Below are 13,055 nucleotides of genomic sequence, written 5' to 3' on the forward strand. Positions count from 1 at the left end.
GCTAGTAATAATACGATTGATTGCAGCTACTCGGTGTTCGGGTTTACTAACTAATTAGTAGGCTTCGCGAACGACGCGTACGGACCCTAGGTAGGCACGCTTACCTTGGCACGGTAATACCTCCCCTCATCAGCCGCACCGTGGTGCCTGCCAACCTTGAAGGCTCCAGCAGGGGCACCGAGCTTCGAGGACTGGGTGGAGGCAGCATCAAACACATGCAGATATTGATGTGCATATAGCAGGTAAGTCTCCATCTCCATATGGAGAGAGCTGGCAGCAGGTTTGGCACTTCGTGTGTCATTCTCTCACAGCAGAAATCATGTTGCCCAACTACTTCGCCTATCTTGCGCTGTCTTCACTCTTCTCTTGCACTTCTGCGCAACAAACTGGCAACGGCAGCCCCCAAAGCATCACCGTCAAATGGCTTGGACAGTCTCCCGACTATCACGCAGGCACGACATTTGGACTACCTTGGGCGCGAGGCCAGCACTATGCGAATAGCACTCACTTCTCTTCGGCGGGAGACCTTCAGTCATGGATCACAGCGTATTGGCCCGATGACTCTATCAAATGGACTGGTCATGCTATTCCGGCGTCTGAGGAGATCCCTGACCAATACACAATTACAGCCAGCACAACTTTACCTTCTGGAAATCACTCTTCCCCAATCATCGTAGCGCAATCAGATAACGAGGTCTCTGTGAACACAGGCAAGATCACTGCTACATTCGCGAAGACTGGATCTGTCTTCTTGAGGAGTATCGTTACTGCAGCTGGCAAGACAGTGGGTGAAAATGGATCACTTGTCTTGCACTCCCAATCAGGCGTTGCGAACGACATCCAGACCAGGACTGCGAATAACATATCCTATTACAACTTCGAGAGTAGCGTATTCAATGTGACGGTCGATCAAGGCAGCTCAAGAACATTGATTACTGTCCGCGGCAATCATACAGAGACATCCAATGGCGATCACATTCCCTGGCTACCATTTATCCTTCGATTCTACCTCTACGCCAACTCTGACGCCATCCGTCTTATTCACTCCTTAGTATACGATGGCAACGCAAACAGTGACTTCATTGCAGGTATTGGGATCAGATTCCAAGTTCCTTTGGCTGGGGAGGAGTACTACAACCGCCACATTCGACTTGCAGGCGTGGACGGTGGGCTGCTCAGCGAGGCTGTCCAAGGCATCACTGGGCTTCGCAAAGATCCTGGCTCGAAAGTGAGAACTGCTCAATTCGAGGGCCTGGAGACACCCGATATCAGCACATGGGACACCCGTGTGTCGAGTAGAATGCAGTGGGTCCCGACTTGGAACGATTACAGCCTGACACAGCTGTCGCCAGACGGCTTCACTCTACGCAAACGCACCAAAGCTGGACAAAGCTGGGTCAAGATACCAGGATCGACAAGATCTGGCGGGCTGGCCTACCTGGGAGGTGCAACACAAGGTGGCCTTGCTGTTGGATTGAGGGACTTCTGGAAGCGCTATCCGACTGGCTTGGACATCAGGAATGCAGCGACAGACGATGGCGAGATCATCGTGTGGATCTATAGTCCGTCAGCAGAACCTCTCGATCTTCGTCCATACCATGATGGTCTAGGCCAGGACAGCTACGAGGAACAGCTCGACGCTCTTGAAATTACCTACGAGGACTACGAACCCGGCTTTAACACGCCGTACGGGATCGCGCGAACCAGCGAGCTCTTCATTTATGCTTTTGACAAAACTCCTTCTCAAGACCACCTGTCCACCTTGACGGAGCATACAAACAACCCCCCAGTGCTATTCGCAGAGCCAGACTATATCGCGTCAACAAAAGCGATCGGGACATACTGGGCACCACCAAGCAACAACCCTACAGCGTTGACCGCCAGAATCGAAAGCAACCTCAACTTCCTCAACCAATTCTACCAAGACCAAGTCGAGCAACGCCGCTGGTACGGCTTCCTCGACTTCGGAGATTTCATGCACACCTACGACCCCGATCGTCACACATGGCGCTACGACATCGGCGGCTACGCCTGGGACAACTCCGAACTCTCCCCCTCCCTCTTCTTCTGGACCTCCTTCCTCCGCACCGGTCGCGCAGCCATCTACCGTTTCGCCGAAGCCGAAACCCGCCATGCCAGCGAAGTCGACATCTACCACATCGGCAAATGGAAAGGTCTCGGGACCCGGCATGGAATCCAACACTGGAGCGACTCGGCCAAACAAGCCCGCATCTCCAACTCTCAGTTCCATAAATTTTTCTTCTACCTCTCTGGCGGCGATGAAAGGATCGGTGAGATTTTCCAAGAATCTCTCGACGTCGATCAAACTTACGAAACCCTCGACCCGAATCGCAAAGTTCGAACCACCACCCCCCCTTCGGAAGAACCAAAACGTGCACCGATCAGTTTGGGAACCGATTGGTCCGCACTGGCCGCTTCCTGGCTCATAGAATACGAACGTCTCGGCCCACGCTGGGAGGAAGCGAAGCGGAAGCTTCACAACACGATTTCCGGAATCTCGACGTTGAAAAATGGCTTCGTCACGGGTTCGGCATGGTATGATTCTACGGATGGCACGCTCTCCCCTCCCCCTACCGACCCAAACAATACCAAGGGCATCGTTGCAGTTTCGCATTTAACTGCGGTGTTCGGGTTGGGGGAAGTTATCGCGGATATCATCGAACACTTCGATCCCGTGGATTTACCGGCGGGGTTCGAGGAGGTTTGGTTGGAGTACTGTTATTTCTACCGTGCGCCTGCGGCGGAGCAGGTGGCGAGGTATGGAGAGAGTTGGGGGGCGGAGGCGAGTTTGGGACAGTATCATTCGAGACTTTTGGCGTTTGCGGCGTGGAGGACGGGGGATCGGGGGTTGGCGCGTAGGGCTTGGAGGGAGTTTTTGGAGGGTGATGGGTTGAATTCTACGGGTGTTTGGGAGAGGAGACGGTGGGAGGGGAGTGTGGTGCTCAGTCCGGTGGATGAGGTGGAGGGGTTGAGTACGAATGATGTGGCGGGGTATGGGTTGGCGGCGGTTGGGAATTTGGGGTATGTTGGGGGGTTTTTGGAGGATTATTGAAGAAGGTTTATGGTTGAGAAGACAAGACTTGAAGGAAAAGAGACGGATTTGGGATTTGAATTTTTTGGCACGGGCTAGAAGAAACTTGAAGTGTCATATACACAATTTGGTGGTACACTGGTATCTCAAAAACACACACAAAAAAAAACCAAGAAGCCCAAAAAGAAAAAAAAACATCATAAATCAAACATGTTCCTCGTCAAGTCAGTTAATACCTCGTCTCAGACAAAAGTCCCATCTTCCTAAGAGCGTATGCAGGATTCTCCCCACCACCACCTCCTCCCTTCTCACTCTCAGCAGTAGCACCAGAAGAACCACTCCAAGGAAAAGCCTTATCAAGTTCCGGCAGAATCGTATAAAGATCTTCAAGATCCGAAGAATCCTGATGATGAGCGAAAGTTCCCATGTCGTGACTCAAACAATTGCCCCTAGACATCAATCAGTCAGTCATCTCACGCATCTCATTGATTTGATTTGAGAAAAAAAAACACACCGTTCCAGTCCCACATCAGTACTAATCGGAACCCCCAACTTCTTCGCGAGCGCCGCCGAACTAATCGTCACACTCGTGCGACTCGCCACGGTAGCAGAGCGATCAATGCGTGCCGTAGGTCTCCAAAGATCCGAAGGCTTCCACAACGTCTGGGCGTCATGATTGGAGATTTTCCGTATGTGTCTCGTCGCCGCGGAGCTGGCGCGTTTGCGCATGGTTTGGGTGTCGGAGAAGTCGGAGATTGCGGTGGAAGCTCTGGTGGGAATGTTGGGTCTGCCTTCGCGGGAGGAACGGATGGTGCCGATTTCTCCTAGCAGGCGGTCGGCTTTGTTGGAGGAGGTTGTGGGGCGGGAGGGGGAAGGGGTGATGTCGAGGGGGACGTATTCGCCGAGGATGCGGTCTGCTTTTGAGGAACGTGAACGGCGGTGGTGCGGCTGTGGCTCGTGGTGGCCGAATAGGCGTTCGATTTCGGAGTCGCGGCGCTTGAATTCTGCGGCGATGGGGAGGTCGCGCATTGTGTCGATGCTCTCGAGGCGTTCACGTTCAGCCTGTCGTCGATGGAAGCCGTTGAGAGCTGTCGGCTTCTTCGCAGGCTCGCGGTCGATCGGCTCACCCGAAGGGCAAAGACTCTGGTAGCTGATGATCTTTTCTGGTCCCGTCGGACATACGCTCTGATAGCTGATGGCCTTGATCGTTGGTTTCTTCTTCTTTTTCTTCTTCTCTGTCCCAAACCTGAGTGCTAGTGCGGCATCAATGCCTTTGAGCGCATCGTCTTCTGACTCTGCAGCCATTTGGTCTAGTCGCTGTTTCAAGGCTTGCATTGATTCTCTGCCTGCTTTTGACCCAGGTCTTCTGTTGCTTGAACTTCGATCGCGACCACATGGGCATGGATTCTCGGCGACCTTGGGCTCGGACAGAGCTCGTCGGAAGAGGCCTGGTGTTGTCGTCATCTGTCTTCCACGCGGTTGCTCTTCTTTGAATGGATCGTGAGTTGAGTAGTCGGGAGGTGGAGTAAGCGGGTCCAGGGCAGCACTGGTCACCACCGTGACGATACTCTTGTGGTCGTCGAGGCTCAATTTGAGGTCAGTGACGACGCTACTACCGACAGGGGCGGTGTCAGAAGTCATTGACGATGCAGATGACGATGGTGGTAATGGGAAATGGAAGACGACGTTGCCGACTTCGACAGGAGCGAATTCAAGAGCAGAGGGTAGACATCGGCCTCCATGGGTCTTTACTAAGCCGACATGAAGGATGCTGTTCTGTGTTGCTAAATTGGTCGACTGGGGTGGTGGATTCCTGGCCACGAACGCAGCGAAATCCGGACGCCCTCTTTTGTTGGTGTGATCACCCTTCACCACTCGGCAAGCGGCGGAGTCGCCAGGGCACGAACTGCCAGACGTGGAGTCGGTACCTGAGGTCCATGATCGGTGGATTGGCATCCAGAATACTGTTCGTGCAAGTTTCGGCGATAGCGTATGTCGTGAGAAGAGGTGAAGAGTGAGATTTGCAAGTTCGGTGGCCGAAAGATGCAACAGGTCAACAAAAAAAGAATTCTGTATATGCGAGCTGTGGTGTTTGCGTTGGTGTCCGAGCCAGTCAGTCTGCACCAGGTATGGAAAGTATGTCTGTGCTGCGAGCGAATTAGCTGTCGTCATGCTATCCTGGGCGAAAGCGATCAAACGACAGGTGAAACGGCAAGGAACCCTGAATACGCCCTATGTATATACACACTGCAATGAGAAAATGCATAGGCCTGCGAGCCAGACAGCTCACTGCGCTCGTCGCTCGCCTGGACGACTATGGTGCGGGCGGGCGGGCGTTATGCTGCGCTGCAGACCCCGACGTTCACTTAAGCTCAAGCCTTTTGCCGCATTCTCCGCACTTATTATTAAGTTGACTTTGGGCCCGCACGCATCGCTGTCGAAGCACCATGTCACCATCTTCATCGGGAGCTTCCTGAAGACTGACGCCTGCCAATAATGGCACGACGCAGGCGCACACTTGGCCTGATTCTGGATGTCTTGCACGCGAGATCGTGGCCAAGCGCGGGACAAACATAGGGTAGCTTCATCATCAGAGATGGAAAGGCGACATCACTCATCACACAGAGCTGTTCCAGCAGTGCCAGCACAATAATGACCCGGGTGCGTGGTGAACAACAATGTACCCGAAACTAGACTCACTGGGTTTGTCTTGTGACCCGATCGCTCCGGTTGTCGACCACGAATCACACGACCATGCTGGTCAAGTAAGAATCCTGCTTTGGGCCGTTTTGGCCTGTGTATGTAGTAGTATAGGTACCACATGCCGCTGCCACGCTGCCAGCACTTGTTGCAGCACAGATTTCGCTTTCGCTCCCATGTCATTTCCAGTGCTCGTGACGAGCGTGTCGGTGGCGGAGGAGAAAGGAAGGGTAGAGTGGCCAGGCTTTGATGAGGAAAGGATGGATAATCCAATCTTTGGAGTTGGAAGAAATCAGGCAGTCGATGCTGTGCCAGTCAGCAACGACAGAGACCAGCGTGGGACACTCGGTATGTAGTCAATATCAGGCACGACTGAAATTCATGTCTTCGGCTGAGCAGGAGTCACGGGTTGGTCGACTTGTGCTTTGGCATAAGCAAGGACGTCGTGCCAGCATTCGTCGACCTCGCCGATCACGCTATCAGTCAAGCGCTTGCCTAGGCCCTCCAATATCCAGAGCGGATTGAGCAGCTGATGCAGCGCGACCCCGTAATGCCCGAGAATGACAACAGCCAGTGCATCTCGTTGACGAAGTAGCGCAAGGTAGTCAGGTCCGGCGATAATCGACCAGCTGACCACGGTGGTCAGCTTGCGATTTTGGTAGTTCGTTGGTGATAAGACAGTGGAGATGGCGTAGATGCCATTGTGATAGGCATTCCGTCTCTGCGTGGCGTCCAAGCCAGCTTTCGATGAGGCGTCGCGATAGACTTGGTCGGCGCACTCCAAGAGCCTTTCGAGAGCGGCGGCCATGCCCGGATGCAGCACGCTGAAGTCGCGAATCACGGGCGTCAATGGGTGCATGATGGGGCCCAGGGGTCCATCGCGCAAGCACTGGGTCGCGACTCTGGCCACGACGACAGCGCCGCCGAGCGAGTCGAAGACGTCCATGAATCGAACGGCCAGGGGCTGCTCGTTTTCTTCATCCTCGTGGAGCAGACTGTAGCAGAGGACTCCCAGCAACACGGAGAAGGCAAAGAGGGCGTGGCAGTTCTCGTCGTCGATGGACTGCAGCAGCGGGATGTAGCGCGTCAAGGCATGTTGTTGATGGTATCGCGCCAGATTCATCAGATTCGGTTTCTGCGCGGGCTCGGCGGTGTGGTGGCGATGGAGGGCACTGGCCGCGAGCAGGCCGTGGAGCAGGAAGGGATGCTGAAACGCCAGGCGCGGCACAACGACCTGCCACACGGCATAGTGCTGCGGCAGGTCGGTCATGTACTGGTAGGTGCAGGCGGTGTAGTGGTGCAGCAAGTCCATGTCGCGCACGGGGAAGAGCTGGTGCTTGGCGCTGCTTGATGCATCCATCAGCGCGTTGGCATCGTCCTTCGCTCTGCCGCCGCCGCCACCGCCGCCGCCGCCTTCTCGATCATCTCCTCGTCCTCGTCCTCGTCCTCGCCCTCGCCGTCACCGCCATCGCTTGAGCAACAAGTGCAGTGGCCTCAGAATGGCAGCCAATGCCCTTGCTCGTATGGATGTGGCGTGGTCATGGAAGCGCAGGGATGCACGACAGGCATTGCTCGGCCTCGAGTCGAAGTAGCCCCCGATTTCCCGATATTGTCGATGCGTTGGTAGTCTGTATTCTGCTAACAGATTAGTTTGAGCGAGCTAGGGCAATTACTTCTTTCCCGCTAAGACCCTGTTTTCGTATATTATGTCAGAGGCTACACGTGATTGGCATGTGACTGGGCCGAGTGAAGCCAGGGTCCTGATGCCTCAGGCAGGGCTTGGCGCTTGGCGTTTGGCCAACTGGCCTGCCTTCCTCCCTCTCCTCTTAGATCTCTATCGAATACTACACTGATTTACGACTACCCTATCTACCTGCTAATATAACCCTTCTTATATAGTATTCGATCCACCCTTTAAGGGCAGTAGCTAGATAGTCCTTATTTTAAGCTTTTAGCGGTATAGCTACGAAAACTATCGATTTAACTATATTACGCCCGAAGAGCGGGACCTATATATACTATTCTACTAAAACAACCGTACCAATTATCAAGCAAGGCCTTCTATACGGCCTATTACACTAAGTTAATCGCACTAAGCCGATATCTACTAATTCCGCTATATCCGTACTATAAGGGACTATAATATACTATTAGCCCTATCCCCTATTAAAATAGCCGGCTTATTACGAAGCAATAACAATAATAACCGCGGCGCCGCTAGTAGCGCTAGCAATAACAACACTAGTAGCATAGTACCTACCGAAGTACCTACTAAAGTGTCTCCTACTAAAGAGCCTACTACTAGGCCTACCGAAGAACCTATAGTTCTAGGTAACAACCTAGAATTGCCTATTAACGACATTCTAAGTAATATTGTTAACCGTCGATATAGCTAACTAGCCTTTAGCCCCTAGCTAGTAGCGAGACTTTAAGAAGCTACCTAAAACAGGCTCGCTACTTTACGTTAAGAATAATAGCTAAAGGACAACCTCCTCGAAATTCGCCGCCTATAGGAGGCCCTAACAACTAATACTAAGCCGATAGCAGGGCCTTCCTTACTACCTAGTTTAGTCTAAAAGAAGGATGCTAAACTTAAGGACTATACCGTATTTAATAGCTCTAGCCGAAAGTAATATAACGACTATATTCGCGACTATAAGCTTAACTAGCGAAATGCGCCGAGGGCCCTTCTAGACGACTATTCGTTAGTCGTCTATGCTATACAATATATTAATAGAGACCTAAAGCGTACCTAGGATAACTATTTCGACTCCCTTAATAACTAGACTACTATTTAGTAGCAGACCTATAAAACTATTATACTAGATACCCTTAGAAACCCTATTCTAAGGCAACAATATGCTTAGGACTAGTACCTTCGAGCTAAGCAAAAGACTAATTAATCGGCTCGCTTATTCGAGGCCTATTTAAAGACCCTAGAAGACGACCTTCCGGCTAAGACTAATTCTATATAGATCTCTAAGATACGCCTAAAACTTAGGTAGAAGCTTATCCTCGAATTAGACCGCCGCCGTATATTCGAACAAGCTAATCTAATACGCATTTAATTTATAGTCGAAGTAGAAACAGCCGAACGGGCTATTTAGCTCTAGTAACGACTAGAATCGAGGATCCGACTAGCTAGCACTAACCGCGGCAATCGTAGTGCCTATAGAGGCAATAGCTAAGGGTCCTACTAGAATAACAATGCTAATAATAGGAATAGTAACAACGACCGTAGAAGAGGCCGTAGCCGACCGCTATATAGAGGAGGCTATAATAGGGGCCGTAGAAGGGGCTCGTATCCTTATAACGCTAACCGCTTAACTAACAACAATAGCTACGGCAATGTTCTAACCGGATTGAAGTGCTTCAATTGTAATAGTATTAGCTATCTACTAGGCTAATGCGACAAACCTAAGGATTAGACCTAAATCGACCGTACTACCGCTAAGTACCGAAAGCACCTTTTAGCAGCTAACGCTACCCCTATAGGCTAACCTTCTTATTAGTCGAAAAAAGAATAAGCGCCGCACTAACTGTTAGCCTTATACGGCGTAAGACTATCGACATTATGCTAGCTATTATACGTAACTGCCTTATATAGGATATATATAGAACTAACTATAAGACTAAGGTTATACTAGACCTAGGAAATTTAGTTAGTGCCCTTATTAGCTATCGCCTAGCTAAGCAATTAGACCTTCGACAATTGCCTAGAACTAACCTGCTAACCCTTACTTAGTTTAATAACGCTCGGCACTTAACCTGTAGGGCCTACTGTATTCCTATAGTTCTAAAGGACGACCTCGGAAATGAACGCCTACTAGACTTTACGGCCTACGTAGTAGATATAGACAACCTACATAGAGGAGCTACTATTGTTATTAGCAACCCTGTTCTTAAGCACTATGCTATCGCTATAGACTTAGGCAGTTAACAATACCGGTCTAGAATCGCTAGGAAAGAGGATATTAAACACATTAATACTAGCGAGTGCCCTAACGATATTAGGGTCCTGTTTATTAGCAACCTAATACTAACCTCTGCTTTAGCTAACCTAATAGTCGACCTATTAGGAGATAACGACGAGCCTGTGCCCCCTAATAGTATAGACCCTAATTAGCTTGCTCGTATACTATAGCCTGTTCGAGAGACCTATATTAATATATTTAAACACTACCTAGCATCGATACTGCCTATATTTAAAGAGACGGATTATAAGATTAATATTATAGAGGGTAAAGAGGTCCCCTTTAGGCCCCTCTATAATCTTAGTAAGCGAGAGCTTGCTATATTGCGTAAGTACCTAGATAAGAACCTAGCTAATAGTCGGATTTAGTACAGCAACAGCCCTACTAGTGCACCTATCCTATTCGTGCTAAAGAAGGATAGTAGCCTACGTTTGTATATTAATTATAGAGGGCTTAACGCTGTTACTATTAAAGACCGCTATCTACTTCCGCTTATTAATAAGACCCTCGATCGCCTTTCTAGCGCCTACTTCTATACTATATTAGACATTAAGGACGCCTATTACCGCATTTGTATTCGTAAGGGCGATAAATAGAAGACAGCCTTCTATACTCGCTATAGCTATTTTAAGTACTTAGTTATACTATTTAGCCTAGCTAATACCCCTATAACATTCTAGTCCTATATTAATTAGGCCCTATTAGGCCTATTAGACTACCTCTACGTAGTCTATCTAGACGATATCCTAGTCTGTATATACTTACCTAACATTGCGGAATATTAGGCCGCCGTACGCAAGGTACTCGACCGCCTACGGGCCTATAGCTTATATTACAAGCCTTCTAAATGCACCTTTGCTACTAAAGAGGTGCCCTTCCTTAGCTTCCTCGTATTAACTAAGGGTATTAAGGCTAATCCTAAGCGGATTAAGACTATTACCGAGTAGCTAACCCCTACTAGTATTAAAGAGCTTTAATCGTTCCTCGGCTTCGCTAATTTCTATCGTCGCTTTATTAAGGGCTATTTACGGCATATAATGCCCCTAACTAAGCTTACTAAAACCAAGGCTAACCCGACTAGAGAATTTAAATAGACTAATAGAGTATAGGCCGCTTTTAACGGTTTAAAGTAACGCTTTACTAAAGTCCCCTTATTATACTATTTCGTACTAAGTAGGTAGATCCGTATTAAGACTAACGCTTTATAGTTCGCTATATCCGCTATTATGTTATAGCAGGCTAATAATACCTACTAGCACCTAATTGCCTTCTTCTTACGAAAGATAATCGATATAGAGCGTCGTTACGAGACCTACGAGTAAGAGCTCTTAGCAATCGTAGAAGCCTTTAAGCACTAGCGCTACTGTCTCGATAGTACATAGCATACTATTTAGGTCTATACGGACTATAACAACCTCTATAGGATTACGAAGGTTACAAGGGTTGTAGGTCGATAGGCTAGATAGGCCGTCTACCTCGCTAGGTTCGATTTTAATATATTATATCGGCTAGGCGTAAGTAACCCTACTAATAGCCTATCGAGGCGACCTAATTACGATAGCGAAACCTAATACATTAATTCTTTGTTTCTAACCCTATAGCATAAGATCGCTATAGCCCGTATTATTAATAAGCAAGCGTAGGATAAGCGGCTTACCGGACTCTACGACGGCTCGAAGCATATTAATACTCTTGCTATATTAATAGTGCGTATTAAGGCAAGGGCTAAGGATATAGATAGGAGAAGTTATAATAACTCCCTAGTCGATATCGCTATATATAGTAATAGCGATTAAAGCACTAATATAGTTAATCCGGCTACTAGTGCTATTAGATATATATAATACGTACCTCGTTTAATAGCGAGGGTACTGTTAAATAACCTTGCAAATAGGGATAGTTAATCGTTTATAGATATTAGGACTAAAGAGGTTATACGTAATTAGTATATAACTAGGCTCGAGTAAAGCTAGGGTCTTAATGCCTTAGGTAGGGCTTAGCGCTTAGCGTTAGGCTAACTAGCCTGCCTTCCTCCCTCTCCTCTTAGATCTCTATCGAATACTACCTATACCTACTACTACCCTATCTACCTGCTAATATAACCCTTCTAATATAGTATTCGATCTACCCTTTGAAGGCAGCAGCTAGATAGTCCTTATTTTAAGCTTTTAGCGGTATAGCTACGAAAATCGTTAATCTAACTATATTGCGCCCGAAGAACGGGACCTATACGTACTATTCTATCGAAACAACCGTACCAATTATTAAGCAAGGCCTTCTATACGGCCTATTATACTAAATTAATCGCACTAAGCCGATATCTACTAATTCCGCTATATCCGCATCTTAGGGGCCTATAATATATTATTAGTATTACCCCCTATTATAATAGCCGGCTTATTACGAAGTAACAACAACCGTACTACCGCTAGTAGCGCTAGCAACGATAACGCTAGTAGCATAGTGCCTACTAAAGTACCTACTAAAGTACCTACTAAAGTGCCTCCTACTAAAGAGCCTACTACTAGACCTATCGAAGAACCTATAACCCTAGGTAATAATCTAGAATTGCCTATTAACGACATTCTTAGCAATATTGTTAACCGTCGATATAGCTAACTAGCCTTTAGCCCCTAGCCGATAGCGAGACTTTAAGAAGCTACCTAAAACAGGCTTGCTGCCTTGCGTTAAGAACAATAGCTAAAGGATAACCTCCTCGAGCTCCGTCGCCTTTAGGAAGCCCTAATAACCCCTACTAAACTAATAGCAGGACCTTCTTTACTACCTATCTAAAAGAAGGATGCTAAACTTAAGGACTATACAATATTTAACGGCTCTAGTCGCAAGCAATATAACGATTATATACGTAATTGCGAGCTTAACTAGCGAAATGCGCTAAGGGCTCTTCTAGACGACTATTTACTAGTTGTCTACGCTATATAGTACATCAATAGCGACCTAAAGCGTACATAGGATAACTATTTCGACTCCCTTAATAACTAGACTGCTATTTAGTAGCAAACCTACAAAACTATTATACTAGACACCCTTAGAAACCCTATACTAAGGCAATAATATGCTTAGGACCTATATCTTCGAGCTAAATAGAAGACTAATCAATCGGCTCGCTTATTTAAGGCCTATTTAAAAACCCTTAAAGACGACCTTCCGCCTAAAACTAATTCTATATAGATCTCTAAAATACGCCCTAAGCTTAGGTAGGAGCTTATTCTCGAATTAGACCGCCGTCGCGGCGTATTCGAACAGGCTAATCTAATACGTATTCAATTTATAGTTAAAGTAGAAACAGCTAAACGAGCTGTTTAGCT

The 13,055-nt window shown here is 48.2% G+C and overlaps 3 protein-coding genes across 3 annotated transcripts; 1 reads left to right on the plus strand and 2 right to left on the minus strand.

Moving 5' to 3' along the window:
• Positions 1–260: 260 nt before the first annotated feature.
• MYCFIDRAFT_188828 (uncharacterized protein) lies at positions 261–3,073 on the plus strand (the record flags this gene model as incomplete). Its single annotated transcript, XM_007929265.1, has 2 exons — positions 261–292; positions 400–3,073. 2 exons carry the CDS (start codon positions 261–263, stop codon positions 3,071–3,073), a joined length of 2,706 nt encoding a protein of 901 aa, XP_007927456.1.
• A 365-nt stretch (positions 3,074–3,438) lies between these two features.
• On the minus strand, positions 3,439–4,693 carry MYCFIDRAFT_197227 (uncharacterized protein; the record flags this gene model as incomplete). The annotated part of the gene is made up of 2 exons (XM_007929266.1): positions 3,439–3,501; positions 3,581–4,693. The coding sequence occupies 2 exons, from the start codon at positions 4,691–4,693 to the stop codon at positions 3,439–3,441; spliced, it is 1,176 nt and encodes a 391-aa protein (XP_007927457.1).
• A 1,438-nt stretch (positions 4,694–6,131) lies between these two features.
• On the minus strand, positions 6,132–7,245 carry MYCFIDRAFT_215540 (uncharacterized protein; the record flags this gene model as incomplete). The annotated part of the gene is made up of 1 exon (XM_007929267.1): positions 6,132–7,245. Exon 1 carries the CDS (start codon positions 7,110–7,112, stop codon positions 6,132–6,134), a length of 981 nt encoding a protein of 326 aa, XP_007927458.1. The 5' UTR covers positions 7,113–7,245.
• Positions 7,246–13,055: the final 5,810 nt, after the last annotated feature.

The sequence above is a fragment of the Pseudocercospora fijiensis genome, assembly GCF_000340215.1.
Source record: "Pseudocercospora fijiensis CIRAD86 unplaced genomic scaffold MYCFIscaffold_5, whole genome shotgun sequence".
In the NCBI taxonomy this organism is placed as follows: Eukaryota; Fungi; Ascomycota; class Dothideomycetes; order Mycosphaerellales; family Mycosphaerellaceae; genus Pseudocercospora; species Pseudocercospora fijiensis.